Source organism: Protomyctophum bolini (assembly GCF_963924005.1).
Source record: "Protomyctophum bolini genome assembly, chromosome: 19".
NCBI lineage: Eukaryota > Metazoa > Chordata > Actinopteri > Myctophiformes > Myctophidae > Protomyctophum > Protomyctophum bolini.
The window spans coordinates 24278256-24302255 of NC_137880.1; the positions used below are offsets into that span (position 1 = coordinate 24278256).

Genomic DNA, 24000 nt, shown 5'->3' on the forward strand with positions numbered 1-24000 from the left:
TGACGCTTGTTAATGTCAAGGCAATTATGTTTTTGCACTGTCAAATAGGTACAGTATATAAAATGTCACCCTGTGCTCATACTGTATTGCATAAATCTTTGTGTTTGAACACAAAATGCATTTTGAGAACCCACGCTTTGCGGCCCCCCACACACAATCATTCTACAGTTGTGGCCCCCGGCCTAATCTATTTGAATACCCCTGGCATAAGGCCTTCATCTTAGGTGCCACAGCCTTCATGGACTCCATGAAACTCGGTTAAACCAGTATGTTTTCATTACAACTGTTTCTAGGTGAACGCAATTAACTTTGGTTGAATTAAAACTGGCAGACAGAGTGAGTTTGTGTCCCACCTGCTCGTTGAACTTCTCCAGTTTGTCCAACTGTTCTCTCTGGTTCTTCTCCAGTTGTTCCATTTCCTTCTGGTGCTTCATGGCCAGCTGGGGAAACAACAGAATCGCGCCGAGAAATCAGGCATAGACCCGACTGATGTTCCGGTATCAGATTTGGTATGGCGTTGCATAGCTTATCTGTGTATGTGACCAATCTATTCCTTTACATCTACAGTATGAACTAAAGAGAATCTCCACCCCCAACAGAAGGGATCTCTCAAACTGTGGCCAACACTGTACAATGAGGTGAAAAACAAAGAGGGACCAACCCTTTTCCTCTCGTCCAGGAACTTCTTTGTGTTGCTGCTGTTCAGTTCTCGCACTCTCCTGAAGAGTAGAGACATAAGTCACAAGGTCAAACATTTAACCACTTTCAACACGCCATCACTATTTTGGGCATGTCGTTATTGGCAAATAATGATTCGAAAAGTAAGAAAACGGTTATAATAATGGGGTTAAAGTGGCTAAATTTGTGGTTAACTAATACTGGGACCCTGCTGGTATAATGTGTATCCTCCATCTGTGTGTGCTAGAAATGGTTATTATAGTACTGTGTGTGGTGGTGGTGGTGGTGGTGATACTGTACATATGACTGTATTATGTAAGCCAACATAAGGTGCTGGACTAGATAAGAAACAACATAAAAGAAAAGAAAAGAAAAAAGGGGTATCAAATCAAATGGAACTTCATTTGTAAAGCACATTTCCAACGACCAAGGTTGAATCAGTGCTTTATAGAGCATATAAAGTACAGACAGGCAAAACAAAAAAGATAAATAAATTGAAGACAGAGGAAATCTTCTCTTTGTGAGAAGTGTGTGTGTGTGTGTGTGTGTGTGTGTGTGTGTGTGTGTGTGTGTGTATGTGTGTGTATGTGTGTGTGTGTGTGTGTGTGTGTGTGTGTGTGTGTGTGTGTATGTGTGTGTATGTGTGTGTGTGTGTGTGTGTGTGTGTGTGTGTGTGTGTGTGTGTGTGTGTGTGTGCACACCTCTCCCTCTCAGCCTTGTTTTTAATGCTCTTGTCCTGGCTGATGGCTTTGCTGTTCTCCATGGACGACTTGGCCTGGTTGGCACGCATCTCTTTGCTCTGCCTGTGATGAAGCAACAGACAGGTAGATGGTATAAGGTTATTTTTTAATAACAATTGATTACGGTGATCAGCTGCGTCCATAACGTCAATATATCGGAATCATCTTTTTAGACAAAAAACAACCTTGGTTTGCGGCTGATTTATCTAAACGATAGTATTTTGCTTACAAAAAGTATGTTTTGGGTGGATGAAATGACAATCCCGAGACATGTCACATAGCAGATTTTTACTAGCCTGGCTAATAAGCGAGACTCAAATCACACTGTCGTGTGGTATTTGAGTCTGGAGATGCTGTGTATCGATCTTGTTTCCCGGGGGGCGGGTTCAAACATTTTCTCTTTGACACAATTGGTCAGAGCTACTGTCAGTCAAAGGTCTCAAGCATTGAACATCACTGTACCAAAGCCCGCCCATATTGCATACTGTGTCCAGATTGGCCACACCAGTTCTCTGGTGTAGGAAATGGGTGTACAATTGAGCCTTTCCAGACCGTAATCCGCCGGCAGGCAAACGGCTGATTCGGTCTGGCTTATTAGCCAGGCTAGATTTTTACTTCCTGACTCAGCAGCTTACGGCCAAAATGGCTTTCAAGTTAAGAGCCTTGCTCATTGAGTTATAATGTATGGCGACCCGTGCCACACTAAGCCACCACTAGACGGCGGTCAATGAGTTAATTCATAATATTATATCAGATTTTCAATTCAGGTTTTAGGGGAGGTTGTTGATGAGGTGGTTGATGTAAAGGGGGACAGTGCCACTTTTAATTTACAGTAGTTTGACATATACAGTACATACAGTCTCCTACAACCCTATGACACATACGCTCTCACACGCATGCCACACACACACATCTTTTAGGCCAGGGTAGCTCCTATATCTGTTAAATAGTGAGCCATAGGAAGAACCCGTGACATACTGTTGATGTCTTTTTGTGTTGCTATAGTATGAAGGAAAGATTATTAAAAAATACGGAGATATGAGGTTTGTGCCAACCGATCAACAGTCACAATCAAAACAAGTGTGTGTTGGTTCCTCCTCACCGCTCGTGGATGAGTTTGAGCTGCGTGGTCTGCTGCTCAGAGACGGAGGTCAGTAGTTTTCGGAGGTGGTCACACTGCTGGGTGACATGGCTGTCTCTCATCTCCTGCTCCTCACTGCTGTGACCGCTGATCAGCTCCGACCACTCCTTAGTGTGCTGCGCTGTGATGTCCTTCACCTGCACGCACGCACACACATCACATGCACGGGAGACGCACAAGCATCACATGCACAGGTTCATATCCAGGTGCAATCAACACACAAAACAGATATAAGACACAGTGTTTGTACAAACACAGACGCAAATAGATATGTCAATGCAGGCGTGCACGCCCACACACACACACACACACACACACACACACGCACATACACAAAACAAACACACACACACACACACACACACACACACACGTCAGTCACAGGCAGGGCGGAGCTACAAGCTCACTCTGCATTAAGAAGACAGACCAGACGTACCTTAGCTTTGTGGTCTGTGGATAACGTCTGGATCTTATCCTCCGTCTCCTTCTTCAGCTCCTGGCAGTTGTTCTCCCTGCAGGGACACCAGAGACCAGACACACTGAGCCTGGGACCACAGGAGTCACATAACGTACTTCTGAAGTTCCTCCAACAAACCACTTCAAATAACAGATGGTCATTGTGTTCATAGACTCGGGTACGGTTATTAAAAGTTCATGCTTCTCCCATTCACCCTCGTTTCTTGATGGCCTTCTCCAGGAGTTTCTCCTGCGCCATCTTCTCTTTGTCGTGCTGAGACACCAACTTGTCCACCTGCGTGCAGTGGGATTTCTGCATGGCATTTTGATCCTGGCGAGGGGGAAACATTGACACGTTGTCAAATCAAAACATGATATCAGTTAGAATAGTAAATGACAGGGGTCGGTTTGTTGGTTGGGTTGGTCAATTATTTAATATGCATTTGAAAAATAGGCAATGGATGGGTCCTGATTTGAGCAGATGTCTTATGCAGCAGGCTAATAAGAGCAAGACTGGCTAAAGCCCCTCACCATGCAAAGTTTGTAAACCCACACAGTACAATCTATGAAACATCCACCATGGTCTACATGGTCGGAGTTAAGACACGCTTCATGCTAGAAAGTGAAATATAAACATTGGAACATTTAGTGAAATGTGCGTGTCCTTTGCATTTACCCATCCTCATCATTAGGACCAGTGGGAGCTCATAACATAATAATTAATTCGGCACCCAGGGTGCAGTTAAGGAGGTTAAGTATCTTGCTCAGGGACACTTGGACACATACAGACTGGCGGTGCGGGGGTGAAACAGGGACATTGGGATTCCCAGATGGCGCCTCTACCCATTCAGCTATGGCCGCCCTCAGCCATGTGTGTGTAAGATCAAAGGTAGTACTGTACCTCCCATCCTACTCTTTGTCTCCTACTCTCTCTATCATTCTCTCTACTGCCCTCAGCCTTTTGTCTCCGAGTCTTTGTCCGGTGTAATTGATCTTTCGTATGGCTAACAGATCTGTTGTGTAACAACCACCCACCTTTGAATGTTTCTTCTTCAAAGCGTTCAGCTCTTTCTGCTGTTTCTTAATCAGTTTAAGGTACGTCTGTAGGGTGAGAAACAATTAATTACAAAACGCTTCGTAATGGACAGATTCACTGAGATGCAGGCTTGAACATCGGACCCACAAATGCAGCAGGCCTTCTGTGTGCAGAATACATTTGACGCCATTTCCAAATGCCCACTACACCTCAAGTGGTTGACATTATTATGTTAGTAATTATCATTGTCAGGCAAGAACATGGCAGGACTTTATTGGGTTAACACGTTCACTGGATTTGGAATGGAAACTGGAATCTTTTGCTTTGGACTTTTTAAAGGGATTGTGACATATATATATTTTTTTGTAATTTGTACAAAATTTGTGCATCAATTGCACCCAAAAAAAATCAAAGATCTTCTGTGGTCTGGGGTTTTCTGGCTCAAACAAGTGCTCTGATTTGCCTGTGGACTGTAAGGTAAGAGTCCACAAACCCCATATATGACATAAGAATTTGTCAGCAGATGTCACTGTTGAGGGATTTTGCCCGTTTTCATTGCAGCTCAAAAGGCTTCAGAACACACAGAGAAAACCCCAGACCACAGAAAATCCACTGTATGTTCAAAGTATGTTTAAGTATAATGTCGAGGTTTAGTTTTTTGGTTACATTGACATGAGTAAAGCACTACGAAATAACACTTCATAAGGGATAAAATATAGATTTTAAGCTGCTTTAACATAGTTAGAAATAAATGTTTTACAATAAACAATTGATACATTCTGTAGGCTTACGGGGTCAGCAGTCAAAATACCAACCTTCATTTGTTTCAAGTCATCGATGCTGACATTAGGCACAAGTGCATTATCTGGAATAGAAGATGTATGTGATTAGCATGTGAATTAAATAAGTGCAGATACATACAGTAGGAGTGCTGGAAAGTATACACTACATGTTCACATAAAGACATTTGTGTTTCGCATGTTCACTACTCATTTCATTTTTATTTCGCACATAGTGTATCATAATACAGTACAAATCATAATAGATAACAATTAATTTGTCTTTCATAATTAATTTGTCTTTCATACTTATCTGATACACCCATGACGAAAAGTCATTACTAACTACTAACTGCATCTACTGTAGATATGATCTTGTCTCTGTCGGACAGAAACCTCATATGTCCAAAACTGTTCATTTAAGGATTCAAAATCAAACATACTGTAGCAGATCGACAAGCTCAAGATGCTGGTAAATCAGCTTTTTTGCGACAATGTAGCATGGTCAAGTAAGGCATTCATTTCCCTCAAAAACACAAAAAATATGGAGATAAGAGGTTTCTGCACAACAGCAACAATATACTGTAACAATGAATGTGCTTTACGTAAAACAGAACAAAAACATGCCGACGTGTGCAACAAGTGCAGTGTGAAGTGAATTAAAAACATTAACCACTTAAACCCTCTAAACCTTTTTTTTTTGCCCTTATTGATAGATTACAGTAAGGTAGACAGGAAACGGGGAGAGATATAGGGGGAAGACATACAGTAAAGCTTGTCGGGATCGGGACTCGAACCCGCGACATGCTGTCATGCTGGATTACCAGCCAAGGTGCCTGGACCGCTAAATCGTAGTTAGTCCACTCTTTCCTCCTCATTACATCAAATCTCATCGCCGAAAATTGTCGATCTATAAGCTCACATCTTGTAGAACTTTTTGCTTAATGCTATAGGGTTCAAATGGTTAAGACAGTGAACAAACGTTCAACGTCTACATTGTGGAAAGGCCCTGTGACAAAAGCAAGCATTAACATAAGATGAACAAACTAAAGCAACAACATCCCGTGTCCTTACAGCCTCAATCGGGCCCTTGATGGAAAAACTAAAAACTAAAACAAAAGATGAAGAAACCTTGGGAAGAATCTGAGTTGGGACCCCCTTCCAGGGTGGACAGGCGTGCATTAGGTGCCGAGTGGGCAATATTGAAAAGCAAAAAAACAAAAAACAAAGAAAAAAATGTTAAAGTACTATCATCAGGCATAATGAGGCAATATTATGTAAAGTAAAAAGAAATAAAATGTAAGTAAGAATCAAACAATAAAGTTACAATCTATGGAAAGGCCTTGATACAATAATGTGCCTACCTGTGTGTCTGTTTGGTGCGAGTGAGTGTTTTACCTCTGCGCCAGGGATGCACAAACCTTTTCAGCAATGGCCCAGAAATACTAATCCATACTTGTCATGATCCACCCAACGTGCTACTTATTTATAATAACCCACAGTTTGTGCACCACTGTTGTACGCCCATGTGGTTGTGGTCATATATGTCTGCAGTGTGTGTGTGTGTGTGTGTGTGTGTGTGTGTGTGTGTGTGTGTGTGCGTGCATGTGTGGAGGCAAAACAGGTCACCAAATAGTGTCTCTACTCTCTACTAGAATTGGCGGCCGCCACATATGGTGGAGACAGTGTTACTTATACCCATAGAGTACTGAGTGACATGCTTATTGTATCATGAAAACACAGCACTTAACTGCACCTTTAATATTTGTGTACTTGTAGTCTCTCCTTTATGTGGACATGAATGAATGCATTGTTAAAACGTGTCTACCTTTCTTGGTCTCTCCCGTGTTGTTCTGTGTGTTGCTGGAGGTTTGGGCCAGGTCAGAACTGGTCTGCGGTGTCACGTTGGCCTTCACAGTGCCGTCTCTCCCTTTTTTCTTGTCGTTCTTGGAGCTGCCACTGGGAACGTCCGCTATGTCGTTCTGCACACGCACGCACACACACGCACGCACACACACGCAGGCACACACACACACACACCCACACACACACCCACCCACACACCCACCCACCCACCCACACACACACACACACACACACACACACACAATTGTGGTGTGGACATCATGGATTTAATTTGGTATTGGTCTTTGTCTAGTTGAGTGAGTGTGTGTGTGTGTGTGTGTGTGTGTGTGTGTGTGTGTGTGTGTGTGTGTGTGTGTGTGCGTGTGTGCGTGTGTGCGTGTGTGTGTGCGTGTGTGTGTGTGCCCGCGTGCACGTACTGTGTCAATCCCCAGAGCCTTCATCTGGTCTGCTCTCTTCTCTGCAATGGTCAGAAACTTCTTGGGGTCTGACAAGGCGTCCACAATGGCTGTAACACATCATGATTCAACAGTAAGATACACGCACGCACGTGCGCAGAGCGACTTGTTGTGTAGGGCTTGTTATGTGAAAGTAATCGGTTCCATTCTGGTTCTCCAGCTGTAATAATCTGTCTGGGAACATGTAATGAGGAAAGAACGTCACCTGTTAGCGGTTCAAGCACATAACTAGCAGGCCTCAAAAACATTCTTTCTTCTTTATTGGCAAATAGTGGTTAAAGGACCACTTCACCACTTTTCAACCTATCTTCATATAATATGTCCTCACTAATAATCATGAAAAATGGCACGATATTTTTCTACTGTGTCTAATAAGAGGGCTGTGGGCAGTTTAGAAACCGTCCTCCAGTGACATCATCATTAGGCAGATTTCTTTTTAAACAAGATTTTTTTACAAAAATGTTTAGATTTTCATTATCGTGAGAACTATGGCTTCCATTTTCGCATTGCAACTTTTCAGGACTAGAAAGCCTGCAGTTTCTATTAGCTTGTATTCCCCGTCGATGATGTCACTGAAGGACGGTTTCTGAACTGCCCACAGCCCTCCTATGAGACACAGACCGAGTAGAAAGAATTTGCGCCGTTTTTCATGATTATTAGTGAGGACCTATTATAATTATGAAGATAGGTTGAAAAGTGGTGAAGTGGTCCTTTAAGCGTACGACTGACACTGAGCTGGACATAATGACGGCATACAAAAGAAGAGGCAGTATGTTTAGATTGTAAAGTGCTAGTGGTGTTAAACTGTAAAGTGCTTTTCACACATCTCCTTGCAACAACAGAATGCTATGTGGAGACTGAGTCACATTGAGTTTCAGAGTGCATGGCCATTCAGAGACGGGCTGATTGCTTCATGGCTCCTGGTGCTGCTGCTGCTAACCGAGCCTCCATCCATCTGTGTGTTCCCGTTCTTTATAAACGGTACACATGTCTGACATTCAGATTCAAGAGGCTGCATTTGCATGCATGGGGCAGTCTCCGCGAGCTCTCGTATAATAAATACAGTACATGGACTCTACCCCCCGTGGGAATATTATTTCATACTGAAGTAAGGTTAATATTCCTCTGAATTACTTCTTATTCAATACTGGGTTCCCCTGGGTCCTTGGCAATGCACTCGCCAAGTGTGAACTCAAGTCAATTGGATGAATGCTTCTTGAGATATACAGTACCTATACAGACATGCAGAGACTTATTGAATTTGTAGATAACAACACTTCTTTAACACACATTTCTCCTCACGCTGTGAGTTCAGGCTGTCTGTGAGGCTATGTTGAAGAACAAAGCTTGGTGGAGTTAATGGGATACTTGGACCCCTTGTGATGCTGCCCCTTGGCTGTGTTTAATGACAAGTCCAAATGTGTCGTTCAGTTGAGTCGTTCCTACAGTACAATGCTACCCGCCACCGCAGAGCTGTTGCCATTATCATTGTCTCCGTGCCATTACTCTGAACGCTTCAAGCCAACTGGAGGCAGAACACCGAGAGAGAGAGGGAGAGAGACAGACACCAAGATGTACCTCTCTCATCTACCCCTCCTCTCCTCCCCTCTCCCCAGTTACATCAACCAATTCACTGTCCTTCATGAATAAGCTGAATACAGTGACACGTTCTCTGTTGTGTGTGTGTGTGTGTGTGTGTGTGTGTGTGTGTGTGTGTGTGTGTGTGTGTGTGTGTGTGTGTGTGTGTGTGTGTGTGTGTGTGGGGGGGGGGGGGGTGTAACAGGGCCAGCTGGGAATGCACCATGGCAACTTGATAAAACGGGCACGCAGTGCGCAGGCACACACGCAGGCGAGTACGCGCACACACACACACACACACACACACACACACACACACACACACACACACACACACACACACACTCTCTCCCTCCCTCCATCCCTCTCTCTCTCTCCCCTCTGAAGCCATCTGGTGTGTATGTCTTGAGGATGATCTGACAGAAGATGGGCAAGCAGTCACCGAGGCACGTTCCCTTCTTTCTCCATGTCTCCATTCCTACCAGCCTCTCTTCACTCCTCTCTCTCCCTCTCTCCCCCCCTCTCTCACTCCGCTCTCTCTCCCCCCTCCCCCATCTCTCTCTCTCTCAGCTCACCTCCGAAGCCGTCTGGGACGTATGTCTTGAGGATGATCTGACAGAAGACGGTGGGCAGCGACAGAGGCTTGTTGCCCTCGTTCCTCAGGGAGATGTGGCGGTATCCCGCCTGCAGGCCGTCCAGCGGCAGGATGCGCTGGCCAATCAGCTTGTTGTTGTCGTCGTACACGGCAATGCGCAACACCGCCAGGTCTGGCAGGATCACCTGGAGAGAGCAGAGAGGGAGAGAGAGAGAGAGAGAGAGAGAGAGAGAGAGAGAGAAAGGAAGAGGGGGAGAGCAGGAAATGGTGGTGGGAGAAAGAGAAAAGGAGAGAGGGTGAGAGGAGGAGAGAGAGGAGGGCAGGAGAGATGGAGGGAGAAAAAGGCAAAGGAGGGAGGAAGGGGTGGAGCAGAAATGGTTGTAGTTGGAGAAGGAGAGAGAGAAGAGAGAGCGTGAGGAGAGAGGAGAGAAGGGGGAGAGAGTGAAGAAGAGGAGAGAGGGGAGAAGGGGGGGAGAGAGTGAAGAAGAGGAGAGAGGGGAGAAGGGGGGGAGAGAGTGAAGAAGAGGAGAGAGGGGAGAAGGGTGAGAGAGTGAAGAAGAGGAGAGAGGGGAGAAGGGGGGGAGAGAGTGAAGAAGAGGAGAGAGGGGAGAAGGGGGGGAGAGTGAAGAAGAGGAGAGAGGGGAGAAGGGGGGGAGAGTGAAGAAGAGGAGAGAGGGGAGAAGGGGGGGAGAGAGTGAAGAAGAGGAGAGAGGGGAGAAGGGGGGGAGAGAGTGAAGAAGAGGAGAGAGGGGAGAAGGGGGAGAGAGTGAAGAAGAGGAGAGAGGGAAGGTGGTGGTAGGAGAAATGGAGGTAAGAGAGAGGGGGGGGATGAGGAAGAGCGCAGCGATGGAGACGGGGGAAAGACAGAAGAGAGAGAGACGAAGGAAGGATGGGTAAGATTAGAAAGAAAGAGGGAGGATGAGCAAGATTAGAAATAAAGAGGGAGGATGGGCAAGATTAGAAATAAAGAGGGAGAGAGGTATGGTGGAGGATGAAGAAAGTGGGTTAGTCGGAAGCAGTGAAGAATATTTGCAGAGAATAAGAGTTGACAGAATGGGTGGAGAAGAACATGAGGGAGAGAAAGAGAGAGGGAGAATGATGAGGAGAGAGAAAGATAGACACGTTCAGCTGTTATTAAGCACACGCACGTACACGCACACACGCCACACACACACACACACACACACACACACACACACACACACACAATGCACTGTAGTGTGACCATATAGGTGTTTTAATAGGCAGTGCAGTAAAACAGTCCTGCAGTGAGAATGCAGTCGTAAGAGGAGGTGGTGCTGGGTGGATGATATGAATTCACAATCAGAATCAACTTTATTGTCACATCACGGTTTTACAAGTTAAAGAGTGGGTGAAATTAGTTTTTTTTGTACACTACATGTACTGCTAAAAGTGATATATTGTGTATATATTCTGATAGTACTACTCATTGCTATAGTGCTTGTAAGAAAGAAACGCAGGTGTGCTTCCTCTGGAAGCTGCCCTTGGGTTAGGCAGTGGGTGCTCAGCTACAAATACAACTTAAATCATAAGTGTTTGTGTTTGTTCAGTAACAGAAGTCTCCATATTGCTCCAGCTCTTTATTAAAAAAAAGATATAACTTTTAGGATCATGATAATAGAACTCAGTCAGGATACAGATTAAACCAGTGGTTCCCAAAGCGGAGTCCGGGGACCCATGGGGTCCTTGAAAGAGTTCCTAGCTAAAGGATAGTTTGGAACCAAATGGAACTTCATGGCTCTGAAGCTACATCTAAATCGCTGGGCGCGCTGATTTACTGGTTCAAACTACATACAGGCATTCAAGCTGTTAAAGAGCTGGAGAGACATGGTAGACCCCCGTCACCGAACCAATAATATAGCAATGATCACTATCAGAATATTTAACATTTGAAAACCAAAACATATCACTTACCCCACTTTTAACACTCGTGTTAATAAAGTATTCAATCAATCAATATATTTGGGGATGCTATAGTAGTGCACTCCAGCAGGAGGCAGTGGTGATAGCAGACTCTATCACACACTACTAACAACACCATACACTCTGGGAACACAGCCAGGGAATGCTGCTATCTCTTACAGCTGTGTGTGCGTACATGCACGTGTGTGTCAGAGAGAGAGAGAGAGAGAGAGAGAGAGAGAGAGAGGTGGCCTTGTGTACATAGATAAGTGAATGGAGAAGGGCCGATGATTAATAACTACAGAGAAGTGAAGGTGAGATAAAGACCCAGGGACACTGAGGCTGGGCTAGCCAGAGTGCGTGTGTGTGTGTGTGTGTGTGTGTGTGTGCGTGCGTGCGTGTGTGTGTGTGTGTGTGTGTGTGTGTGCGTGCGTGCGTGTGTGTGTGCACCTAGTACGCATGCATATATGCATGTGTGCTGGCAGAGTGTAGCCTACTGTACATTTCAGGCAGCTGTGTGTATGGATGCATGTCTAATGATGTACGTGTGTGTGCGCACGTGGTTAGTAGGGAGTCCTGTTCATATTGCCCATTTGATAGCTATGTGTATCACTGTGCATGAGAGAGAGTGTGTGTGTGTGTGTGTGTGTGTGTGTGTGTGTGTGTGTGTGTGTGTGTGTGTGTGTGTGTGTGTGTGTGTGTGTTGTGAGTGCATGTTGTGAGCGTGTGTAGCAGCACTGCGGCAGTCCGTGATTGATGGTGTGTGTTAGGGAACCGGAGTCACAGTCATGGCTGAGAGACTCCTCATTCTGCTGAGAGCAGCACTATCACGCGCACACACACACACACACACACACACCTCTCTGACTCTTTCTTTCTCTCCGTCTACATTTCATTATCTCTACATCTTCTGATCGATCCTCTCTCTCTCTTTCTCATAATCTGTTCTTTTTCATTCATGTTCTACAATCCTCCTTTTAGGCAGTCTACCAAATTGCTCTATTCCTAACAACCTTTTTTTCTTTCTCCTGTACCATTCGATCCCTCTTTTTCTCCCTTTGTTCTGCATCAGTTTTTTTGTTTGTTTGTCTCATTCTCTTCCTCTCTCTCCATTATTCATCTGTTTTCCTCTCTTATCCATATTAAGGCACACTCATTTCCTCACAGTTTTCTCTTCACACCACTCCTTACTCGTATCTGTGCCCCCCCCCCCCTCTCCCTCTCTTTCTCCCGCTATTGTCCAGATAAATCGTCGGGCATTCACACTGCAGACAGACAATTATAATAAAGCATGTAGTGTGTTCTTTGTATACCTTGTGCCTCTCCTTTTGTTTTTTGCCCGCAACACCCCCCACCCTCCCTCCACTTGCCCTAGCCTCGACGACCTTACAGGCGTATGCATAGGCTCAATTTATGTAACTTAGATGGCATTTTATGTAGACATAGTGTATAGTGTATATGCATAGTTTCATTATATAGATATTCCACTGTTAAGTTCTTAGCTTACGTATGATGACTATTTTTGATGTGTTACCATGCTTTTGTAAATCGCTCTGGATTAAGTGAGTCTGCTAAATGCCGAAATTGTACCTTTCTGAAGACAAAGGGCTCCTCGTTGTACGCAGGGTTGAGTCCGTTGTTCATCACCATGCGCGTGCGGAACTCCTTGCGGATGGTGTCGGTGGGCAGGCCGTACATGTCCACCTCCACATACGTACCGATCTTCTTGTCGGACAGGAACTGGCCCGAGAACACCTGGAGTCACACAGGGAAATAAATATAGACAACATTTGTCCACTACCTTTTTTCACAGCGGAAAACTAAATAAAAAGTAAGCTGACTTAAACCAGTGGTGAGGGGGTTCCAGGTGGTCCCCAGCTGATGGAAAGACTTAAATCAGTGGTGAGGGGGTTCCAGGTGGTCCCCAGCTGATTAGAGATGGTAACCAAATGGACCCTTATTAGAACTGTAACTCTTGAGGGTGTAAAATGAAACCGCTCTCAAGAGTTACAATATTGTTAAACATCTGCATTACTAAATTTACAAGAAGTTTTGATCAATGTTTGCCTGTTATCTCTCCTGTGGTACCAACATCAGTACAGCATGGAGTTGTGAAATTTTATCCAATGATAACAACCTTCTTTAGTTTTGGATCTGCAAGGCAAAATCATTTCTCATGCAACACAGGTGTTGAGAGTGTGACATCTAGTGGCCATTGCACCTTTGTACCAAAACCAAAACCTTTCTACAGCTGAAATTTGATAATAACTACTATTCTTTTTCTGTTTCTTGACAGTATGATCAACCAACAAAGTCCAACAAAGTCAAATCTAGGATATTGTTTGATTATGGGCTGTGCAGTCAATACGAAATATTCACAATGTTGTTGTGATGTGATATCGTTTTCAAGTGATTTCAACCATCACTGGGATACAGTTTATTCTTTGGCGATGAGAGCCCCTTCCTTTATGTAACCTCTGACCCCTATAAGGCTGTATCCTAGACCTTTTTTTAGGACTCGAACTTCGGCAGGAATTTTCGAGCGAAGATCCGGGACCATTTGTTTCTAATTAATTTAAAAAATAACCTTTGAGATATCCGTCTCGATCAGAGTGCAGCGTGTCTCCCCCGCTCTTTATCAATCTCTCTCCCAACACACACACACACACACACACACACACACACAGCACACAAAAACAGCTGATCTGCGAGCTTGCTGGCAGGCAAAGACGACAGCATAGCTTGCTCGTTAGCTGTCCCTTGTTAATTTGTTCCATGAATGCAGCTTAATTCGAACCTTGAATGTTTGGGAACAGCCTTAGACCCCTATGATTGACCTTTGCCCCCTGACCTGTACACTGCAGGTGGCGGCGATGACCCCGTCCACGGGGGTCTCTGAGAAGGGGTCAAATGTCCGGTCCGACCGCCGCATGAAGTCTGGCTTGAGCAGGTAGCTGAACAACACACACACACACACACACACACACACACACACACACACACACACACACACACACACACACACACACACACACACACACACTTAATGTTATCTTACAGTAAGTACATGGTTGCTCTTCAGGGCTTACTGGTGTGTTGAGTAAAATGCATTTCATTTCTTGAATGCCTAAGTGCTTCGGAGTCCAGTAATTTGACTTTGAGAATTTAAAAGAAATCAGGAGACCTATGCATGTGTCTGTGTGTGTGTGCGTGTGTGTGTGTGTGTGTGTGTGTGTGTGTGTGTGTGAGACAACTCATGAGTTTTCCTGCATTAGCAGTGAAATCTCTTCCCGCAGGGCATGTATTAGGGCGAGGGATGAAGGGGGGGGGGGGTAAAGGAGAGACAGGGAGACCTCATTGGATCTCAGCGGAGGCCGACAGTGGTGGCTCGCTGTTCGCCGCCGGCAACCACTAATGAGATGCGACACGCTTTAATTGATGAGCGTTGGAGAGTGAGATGAAGGAGGAGAGGAACGGTTGGAAGAGGGAAGAGGGGGAATAGAGACGTGAGGACCGCTGCCCTCTCTCTCTCTCTGTGTCTCTCTCACTCACCCGCATGAGCCGTTGTACTCAAACTTCCCCTGGTTCAGTTGCATGGCCAGGTCTGAGAGAGAGAGACAAGAGAGAGAGAGAGAGAGAGAGAGAGAGAGAGAGAGAGAGAGAGAGAGAGAGAGAGAGAGAGAAATCAGTACATCCACACACAGTAATCAAACGTTTATTTTTGTTTGTTTCACAGAGAAATACAATGCCTACTAAAGAGGAAATCCACACCCTAAAAGAGAACTGGCATGTTGTTTCTATGGAACTGTACCTCTCTACATAACCACATGAACCCTACAGTGTGTGATTGACAGGAGTCACTCAGCTTGTGATCATCCCCCCCCGACCCATCCATATGGCTGCCAAGGTTTCAGTAGAGCTCGAAATGCCTGCATGAAACAAACCTATATATGTATGGTTTGTATGTCTATATAATTTATAAAAATGACACCCGTGTGAAGTGAGGGGTGCTCTTATCATCATACATCACCATACTGTACATCATCTCATTGCGGCCAATCACAATTTGCGTCCTCACCTTCGTCAACAATGTTTGTGTTACGCAATGTTTTTACACAAACACTCAAAATTGTCCATTCATTGTCAATGGCATTTAAGGTTTCTCTCTCTCTCTCTCTCTCCCCCCCTCATGCTCTCCCCTCCAGGCCGTGCATATGGCCTCCCACAGGAGGCCATATGGTCACACCCCTACGCCTCTGGCCCTAACGCAGCAGCTGCTTTACAACAGTGTGTGTGTGTGTGTCTGTTTTTAGAAATGTACAACATAATTATGTAATTCTGACTGAGTTTCTATAAATGTGCATGTCTGTTAACCATTGAATTGCGAGTACACGCTCTGTGTATGTGTGTGCGTGTGCCTGTGTGCGTATATGTGCGCGTGCGGCGCGTGTGTGTGTGTGTGTGTGTGTGTGTGTGTGTGCGCACGCGTGCGTGCGCGTGTGCATGTGTGTGTGTGTGTGCGCGTCAGGGGTAGGGCCGTAGTGTGCTGTCATACCTGGGGTCTGGAAGTTGAGCGAGACCATCTGGCAGCCTGCGTTCCAGAAGATCTGAGGCATGTAATTACTGGAGTCCACGCGTCCTCCTTTGGGGTAGATACGACTCATCTGACGCTTGTTGTAGCTGCACTCGCAGTTCAGGAAAAACATACACCGACCAAGTAGCCACGTGTGTGTGTGTGTGTGTGTGTGTGTGTGTGTGTGTGTGTGTGTGTGTGTGTGTGTGTGTGTGTGTGTGCATAAACTGTGTATATGTAAGGCCTGAGTTATATACAGAGGATCTACAAGCTATAAGGTTGGAAAGTAGCAGATCTACAAGCTCACAACACAGAGGAAAGTAGCAGATCTACAAGCTCACAACAGAGGAAAGTAGCAGATCTACAAGCTCACAACACGTCGAGGCGAATGGCTGTGAATGTGTGCATGCATCAAACAGACCACAGGGCTATTTTTAGGACAGGACAGCTTGGGTCAAGCAGTCCCAGTGGAGAGAGTGCTCAGAAAAGCGAGTGTGTGTGTGTGTGTGTGTGTGTGTGTGTGTGTGTGTGTGTGTGTGTGTGTGTGTGTGTGTGTGTGTGTGTGTGTGTGTGTGTGTGTGTGTTGTGGAGAGTACTAATAGTCACATCATGGCCATGTTCCGTCAATCAGCTCCAATTAATCTAGGTGACCCAAATCGAAAAACTTCAAATGAAACTTATTTTGCATTAATATTAATATGTCCTTGACATTCTTCACACTGTGTATTTCTTAATCTCTTGTCAATTCTAATATTGTTTTATGCATTATATTGTAGATTCTACTGCAAGGAACCTTGAGCCCAATTATGGCATGTAAACACCCCTTCAATAGAATCAATCCTCAATTAGACATTTGGGGTTGTCAGCATCAATTGCCTTTGTATGAATCTCATAAACCTCAATAAAATGTGGAAAGCGTTTTGTGAAATGAAGCATTGCGTCAGTTCATGAAGGACACTGGAAGTTGACACCCAGTCCAACTGGTTAAACTGGACATCTTGTAGGGATGCACCCATGTATTGGCCACATACTGTATCTGTATCAACCGATATTTGCCGTTATCTGTAAATATCGGCATATAAAACCAACATTAACCGATGGCAATAGCCGATATTTATCTGTTGTTGATATGCATACATTTTGCGTTGGCTATGTTGGTGTGTTGGGTTATCTGCAGCCTATACCAAGCTGTACATTCTGAACATTTCTTGAAGATGTATTTGTTTGCCTGGCACAAAAGGGGGAAATAAAAACAACAAAAACATATATTGGTATCAGTATCGGCCATCGGCTAAATTGTTATTTTAAATATCAGTATTGGTATTGGCCAAGAATGTCCTAGTGTCTTGTTCTGGTCCCGCTTTTGTACACCTATGGTATTCTTTCTGCATTGCGTTCCCTATTTTAGCTTAGCATGCTGAACATCCAGGAAGCATCATAAGAGCAGAGCCAACAATGCAGACTAAGTATAACTGTATTACACATGATTTTGTTGCTGACTGAAGGATACTTGACGAACTCTATAGCATTGGTCTTCAGGTAACCCAGGCCTACAGACTCGTTGAAAGATGACATGTTGTGATGGATGTTCTTCTCTGAAAGACACGGGGACATAAAAAAACTAGAATATGTCTGGAAATTTCACATGGATTCACAAACATTGGAAATAAAGGAACTTTACAGTGTTCATTGATATATAAGCGGTCTGTGGGTTTTTATAAATATTTTTTACCAATGAAACGAAAGTTAATACTAGACTAAGTAATAACTACGCTTATTAGTATTCCAATTTCTTTTTAGCAAAAGTAGCCTGGGCCGGCCTAGCAGTCCAGGCACCTACAGTAATAATAGTAGTAATCAAGCCTGACAGTGTATCGCGGGTTCAAGTCACGATCCTGATGAACTTTACTGTGTGTCTTCCCCCCAATCTCTCGCCCGCATCCTGTCAACTTACTGTGTATCTATCAATAAAGGCTAAAAATCCTTTTGTGCAACGCTGTAATATGATCAATATGACCGTGAGTGCCGTGATTTCTTCTGTTTTGTATGTGTCTACGGAGTTAACATTACTGTGTGGTTATAACAAATATGTCTTCCCTGTGTATTTTTGGTTTCTTCCTGAAAGCTGAAAGCCTTCGAGTCTAGTAACTGCTGATCATGTTTTTTTTTTGGGGGGGTGGGATCACGGCACTCATGATCTTTAAGGCATTTCCACACGGAGGCAAACCGTTACCTTCTGCCTGGTCAAAGCTCTGGAACTTGACGGGCTGAGCGTAGTTGACCATGGCTGACAGGTAGGGGTGGATGTTGGTGGTGGCTCCCACGTACGTGTACTGGGCGATCAGGGCCTCCTCAGAGTCCTCCGGCACCTCCGGTACGCCCTGCGCACCAAACACAGAATGGTTCCGCTGAATTCACAGACTATTTGAAAATAGCCGATCTACAAGCTGCTAAAACCTTGATTAACCCATTTAGACCTGAGGCCGATTCTGAATACGCCTCCTAAAACCTAACCTAAGGTTTTCTGAAAACCTTCAAATTCTAATTAAAGATACAAAAATAAAATCTGTTGCTAAATGAGACACAGAGGTGTTTGTGACACAGAGGGCGCAGCCGGCATTAAAGTTAAAACAACGTATAGGTAGCACCAGGTCTAAAGGACTACACCTGAGAAACAAGGCCCAAAAACAGGCAACTTCCATAATTTACAAGCAACCTTACAGAAAAACAAGCCCAAAAGTCACATAATAAGCAGACACTGTCACTGACATCTTCATCACTCACTCAAAACAACAGATGCTCTACAAGCCCACAATGTGTCACAATCCTGGGCTTTGTGAGCTTGTACAGCAGATATTTGTGGTAGATACTGTATATAGGGTTTAAAGGTGTGTGTGTGTGTGTGTGTGTGTGTGTGTGTGTGTGTGTGTAATTGCCTTCTTGTTGTTGTCCTGGTCTGACGCTTCAGAGATATCTGTAGCGTCTGTCGCTTCGGAAGCCTCTGTCACCTCATCGTCTGTGGCCTGTTCACGCACGCACGCACGCACGCACGCACGCACGCACGCACACACACACACACACACACACACACACACACACACACACACACACACACACACACACACACACACACACACACACACACACACACACACACACACACACACACACACACACACACACACACACACACACACACACACACACACACACACACACACACACACACACACACACACACACACACACACACACACACACACACACACACAAATTTACTAAATGATGGAGAGCACACACGCATAAAATAATTCAAAAAAAGGTAGTCGACGAACATTTTTCGTCATAGTTTTATATTATCGGAGACCGTGGTTTAACACTGAGCTCCGCCCACCTTCTTGATGCTGTTGTTGCGCTCGTCAACAGCGTTGCCCTGGGAGACGCTGCTGGCATCCTCCAACGGACTGATCTGACTGTCACAGTTCACCTCCTTCTCTCCTACACCTACACACACACACACACACACACACAGTGAGTACTACAGAACCAACCCATGCTCAGTCCAAGCTTGTCGCACATCAGCACTTTGTCGATGGGTGCTCAACTCGACTCTTGTGTCGTTTCATTTTTAAAACGACACAAGACATGGTAGTGTCTTCTAGGATCACTAGAAGACACTAAATCGGATTCTAGGATCGCTGTCCTTGGTGGATTTTCTGCCATCCACATTTCGGATTTAATTTGTGCCTTTGTACCGCGACGTTGCCGCCATGTAAAAGCTTCTGACGAAAAGTAAAGAGTGTGTTCGTGTTCCAATGATACTAGAGTGTGTGTAGCGAGAGTGTGTGGGGGGTGTGGGGGGTGGGCAAACTCAGACTTTTTAAAGTGAACGCGTATGCTGTCACTGGGAACTGGGGTTTATGCTAACAGCTAGCGGTAGAGTTAATGTCCAGGGTAGGGAGGTTTATGCTAACAGCTAGCGGTAGAGATAATGTCCAGGGTAGGGAGGTTTATGCTAACAGCTAGCGGTAGAGATAGAGTTAATGTCCAGGGTAGGGAGGTCACAACAGTGAAAGTGTGTGTGGTTTCTGCTTCTCTCCTGTCCACAATTACAAAGGGTCAAGTACGTATGGAAAAAACGTATAGAAAAGGTTAAGCGTCCAATTCGTCCCTGCTGAGCACAAATTAACCTCTATTGCCTGGTGCTGAACCCATGCTGCTCACCATCATGCCATTAATCTAGGCAGTGTGTGTGTGTGTGTGTGTGTGTGTGTGTGTGTGTGTGTGTGTGTGTGTGTGTGTGTGTGCGCGCGTGGGTGTGTGCATGTGTGCGTGCGTGCGTGTGACCGTGCTTGAGAAAAAACATGCAGTAATCCTGGTTTCTAAACTGCCTCCCCCTGACCAGCCGGGGCGCCTGATGGAGTGAAAAGGAACTGGTTGGAATAACGTGTTCCTTCCACGTGCTACGTCCAACAAGGGAAACTCCCCCCTGTCAGGTGTAAAGGAGCAACTTGGACACTCAGGCATGAAGGAAGCATGAGTTCAAGTCCGTTGCTCTCCCCAGGTTGGCAGAGGGTGTTTAGAGCTCAGGATCACATTAGATATTTGACACAGGGGTGAAAATGGGTTACAAAATCGCCGTTTTCTCTTTGGCTGGAATAGAATTCGCTAGTGTAGTGTAGGCCAGCCAAAAGCCTTTATTTTTAATCTTTGACTGATGACTACAAAACATATCTGAACAAAAGGAATTGGTGATTAGACTTTGCAGATATTCCCACACACACAAAGCGTTCTTGTGGATAATATAAACAACATTAAGAGAAAATCACGTGCATTATGTCCGTTCACAAATAGCAAATGCGGGAAATTATGTTTGAATTGATGTTTGAACAAATTAATAAAAACCCAAACCACAGTCATTTTCAGATTTATTTGACAAAATTGAACATAATTTCTCTCTCTGTTGCTGGCTTTGACTGGTCAAAGGGCCTGGAGCAGATTTTTATATAGCTCTCTACTCCCCCTAGTGGACATAACTACATTGTGAAATGCACAGATCACACAAACCTCAGCAAAAAGAAAAGGACGATATCGGTGGCCTCCAACTGTACAGTAACACAGTATGGGTCTGCAGCCCATAATGTTGCTCTGTCGGGTGGAAACCTCATATCATGTCCAAAACTATAGTAGAGTAAGTAGTAAGTAGCAAAAGCGTGCGATCTACAAGCTCAAAACGTGTGGCTTTGCGGCTTTAGGATCTGCTACTTTGGATGCCTTTGTGTGACGCTGTAGTATGATCATGTAGGACGATAATTTACGAAAAAATAAATAAAAGATTAAGTAAAGAATAAAAGGGAAAACTGGTGTTAATGTTTTGTTTTTGCATTCAGTATAAAGTATTGACTCTGACCGTTCTCTGTCTCCTCTTCATTCTCCTCCCCGAGGATGATGGCAGGTGTATTCGTCTCCCCCGCCTCCATGTGCTTCTTAAAGGACTCCAGCTGTTCTGTAACACACACACACACACACACACACACACACACACACACACACACACACACACACACACACACACACACACACACACACACACACACACACACACACACACACACACACACACACACACACACACACACACACACTTACTTCAACGGTTATGTATATATACAGTATATACTGTAGTTGCTGACTGGGAGTTAGTATGATGGAGTAAACGCTACTGCCAGGCGGTGGCGCTGATGTGTACCTACTCTGTTCTACTTCGGGTTTCAGCCGTTTGTTTTTGATGAGGATTTTGCGCTTGAGGTCACCCGGCGAGGGCAAAGGTCGCCCGGGCTCGATCTGCACCAAACACAAAGGAGACACACACACACACACACACACACACATAAACCAATCTCGTCCAATCAAAATAAACCCAGGGGATGATTGACACAGGGTAGAGCACAGCTGTTGATTTCGTCGACTGAAACTACGACAATTTGTTTTTCAGACGAGAGCATTTTTGTCGACGAAATCAACTGCAGATTAAGCCGACTAAAATATGACAAAAACTGAATGAAATCTTATTCAAAAGACTATGACAAAAACAAACAAAAAAACTAAATTGCTGTCAAAATCAACAGTGGTAGAGAAGGAGGTAAAAACTAAAAGCACCCACCGGGTATCCTTCCACAGGGTGTCTGAGAAGCAGCTCACCAAAGATCTCCTCACAATACTTGGCCATCTTATACTGCTGAGGTTTACTGTAGTAAAACACAAACCACAACGTTAGCCACGCACAGACACACACACGCACGCACAGACACACACAGACATGCACAGACACGCAGTTATATTCAATTATGTTTCTTTGTTTTTTTCCTCATTTTTACTTTTCGGAGCTTTTGCCTATACCTATACCAACCTGCAGTGGTTCTCAAAGGACAGGATGACAGGGAGGTCTGACGTGACGAACGCTGTGTCTCTGATGGCTTGGATGACGTCCTGGTGAACGCAGGAGGAGGAAGAGGAGGAGGAGGTTGATGAAGCAGGCAAAAGTTGTGTCAGATGCAATATCACTATATCAACACAAGGGGGCAGACTTGCATCATGAGATAACAGCTCATTTAAAGTCGGGAATTCTGCAGTGTGAGTTTTGCTGTTGTCTAAGGATGTTTTTGTTTGGTCTTGTTTGTGCGTGCACACAAGTGTGTGTGTGTGTGTGTGTGTGTGTGTGTGTGTGTGTGTGTGTGTGTGTGTGTGTGTGTGTGTGTGTGTGCGTGCGTGCGTGCGTGCGTGCGTGCGTGTGTGTTCACCTTGAACAGGATGTCCGTACACATGGCCTTGCCATGAGTGATGATTGGTTCCTGGTCTTCACCTTTCCCATCCCAGCAGTCTAACTCCACACATCTGACAACAACACAACACATGTCACCACGTGAGAACTAACAACAATGTGACAACACTGCATGTGTTGAATGTGTGTCTGTGCATGAGGCAACAGACGGGTGACAAATGATTCAAAGGTGGAGAAAAGCCCAACATAAAGTGTCTTAGTAAGGTATTGGGTCACCACAAGCAGCCAGAATAGCTTCTAAGTGCCTTGGCACAGATTCTACAAGAGTCTGGACCTCTACTGAAGGAATGGAACCAGCCTGGGTTCCAGCCTGATGCTACAAGAGTCTGGACCTCTACTGAAGGAATGGAACCAGCCTGGGTTCCAGCCTGATGCTACAAGAGTCTGGACCTCTACTGAAGGAATGGAACCAGCCTGGGTTCCAGCCTGATGCTACAAGAGTCTGGACCTCTACTGAAGGAATGGAACCAGCCTGGGTTCCAGCCTGATGCTACAAGAGTCTGGACCTCTACTGAAGGAATGGAACCAGCCTGGGTTCCAGCCTGATTCGCTGCCTTCCGTGGATTTGTTTTGTCACTCGCTAGTCGCTACTCAGTCTGGCCTGCAGGCAGCAGACTCTTCACCTGTTACGTAGCCACGCTGTTGCTGATACATCATCAGCCAGCGCCAATCTTTCCATGCTTCTCACTGTTGAAAGAAATATCGCCAGTTCGAGACTAAACCTACGGTAAAACGTAAACATTAATTTGATTCAGTAGTCGACTGTCAGATTCAGTAGTACAAAAAAACTGACGGCAGCAGTAGCTGCATTGATGTTGATGGTATTTATTGAGATTTATCATTCAAAACTCACACCAAAAATGGATGCTAGCATTGGCTGCCTGTATACGATCGCTTGATAAATCCCACATTCCCACCCATGAAAGTTGATTCCTGCCTGGGTTCAAATATAAGCTGGTTTGGTGAGGAGGTCTGCCTAATACAGTATGTCGGTCCATAATGTGTTCAATTTGGTTGAGCACTGGTGACTGTGAATACTATATGATTCACATTATTGTGCATGCAACATACAACAAGAAACAATACACACTTCACAAACAATGCACAAAGACTCTTCCACCATCTCAAACATAGACAGATAGAAATGTGTCATGATAGGATAAAGGTGATCACTAATCTAACTTACTAACACAACTAACACAATCTAACTTTGTGCTGATTTGCAGGGACCCCCCCCCCTCAGAACAGACCACACCCTCTCACTATGGGTGTCAAGCATTTGGGCCAGAACTCTTCTATTGGACTACATTCTTCTATATAACATCGTCGCTGTCAGGGT

The 24000-nt window shown here is 44.9% G+C and overlaps 1 protein-coding gene across 4 annotated transcripts in view; it reads right to left on the bottom strand.

Moving 5' to 3' along the window:
• plcb4b (phospholipase C, beta 4b) overlaps positions 1–24000 on the bottom strand; it is a 105729-nt gene that overhangs the window by 1962 nt on the left and 79767 nt on the right. For 3 of the 4 annotated variants that reach the window (XM_080791218.1, XM_080791215.1, XM_080791216.1), the window contains exons 15-38: positions 22621–22714; positions 22230–22309; positions 21984–22068; positions 21574–21664; positions 21231–21326; positions 19215–19324; positions 18757–18843; positions 18054–18201; positions 17331–17415; positions 15803–15927; positions 14800–14851; positions 14099–14201; positions 12838–13002; positions 9305–9509; positions 7113–7201; positions 6659–6812; positions 4867–4916; positions 4051–4116; positions 3231–3346; positions 2996–3071; positions 2521–2696; positions 1380–1481; positions 662–719; positions 354–440 (exon numbers count right to left, since the gene is read on the bottom strand). In XM_080791218.1, coding sequence (XP_080647344.1) covers positions 354–440; positions 662–719; positions 1380–1481; positions 2521–2696; positions 2996–3071; positions 3231–3346; positions 4051–4116; positions 4867–4916; positions 6659–6812; positions 7113–7201; positions 9305–9509; positions 12838–13002; positions 14099–14201; positions 14800–14851; positions 15803–15927; positions 17331–17415; positions 18054–18201; positions 18757–18843; positions 19215–19324; positions 21231–21326; positions 21574–21664; positions 21984–22068; positions 22230–22309; positions 22621–22714 — 2500 coding nt within the window. The remainder of the gene's footprint in view (positions 1–353; positions 441–661; positions 720–1379; positions 1482–2520; positions 2697–2995; positions 3072–3230; positions 3347–4050; positions 4117–4866; positions 4917–6658; positions 6813–7112; positions 7202–9304; positions 9510–12837; positions 13003–14098; positions 14202–14799; positions 14852–15802; positions 15928–17330; positions 17416–18053; positions 18202–18756; positions 18844–19214; positions 19325–21230; positions 21327–21573; positions 21665–21983; positions 22069–22229; positions 22310–22620; positions 22715–24000) is intronic. The other variant, XM_080791217.1, reaches the window with a different exon arrangement.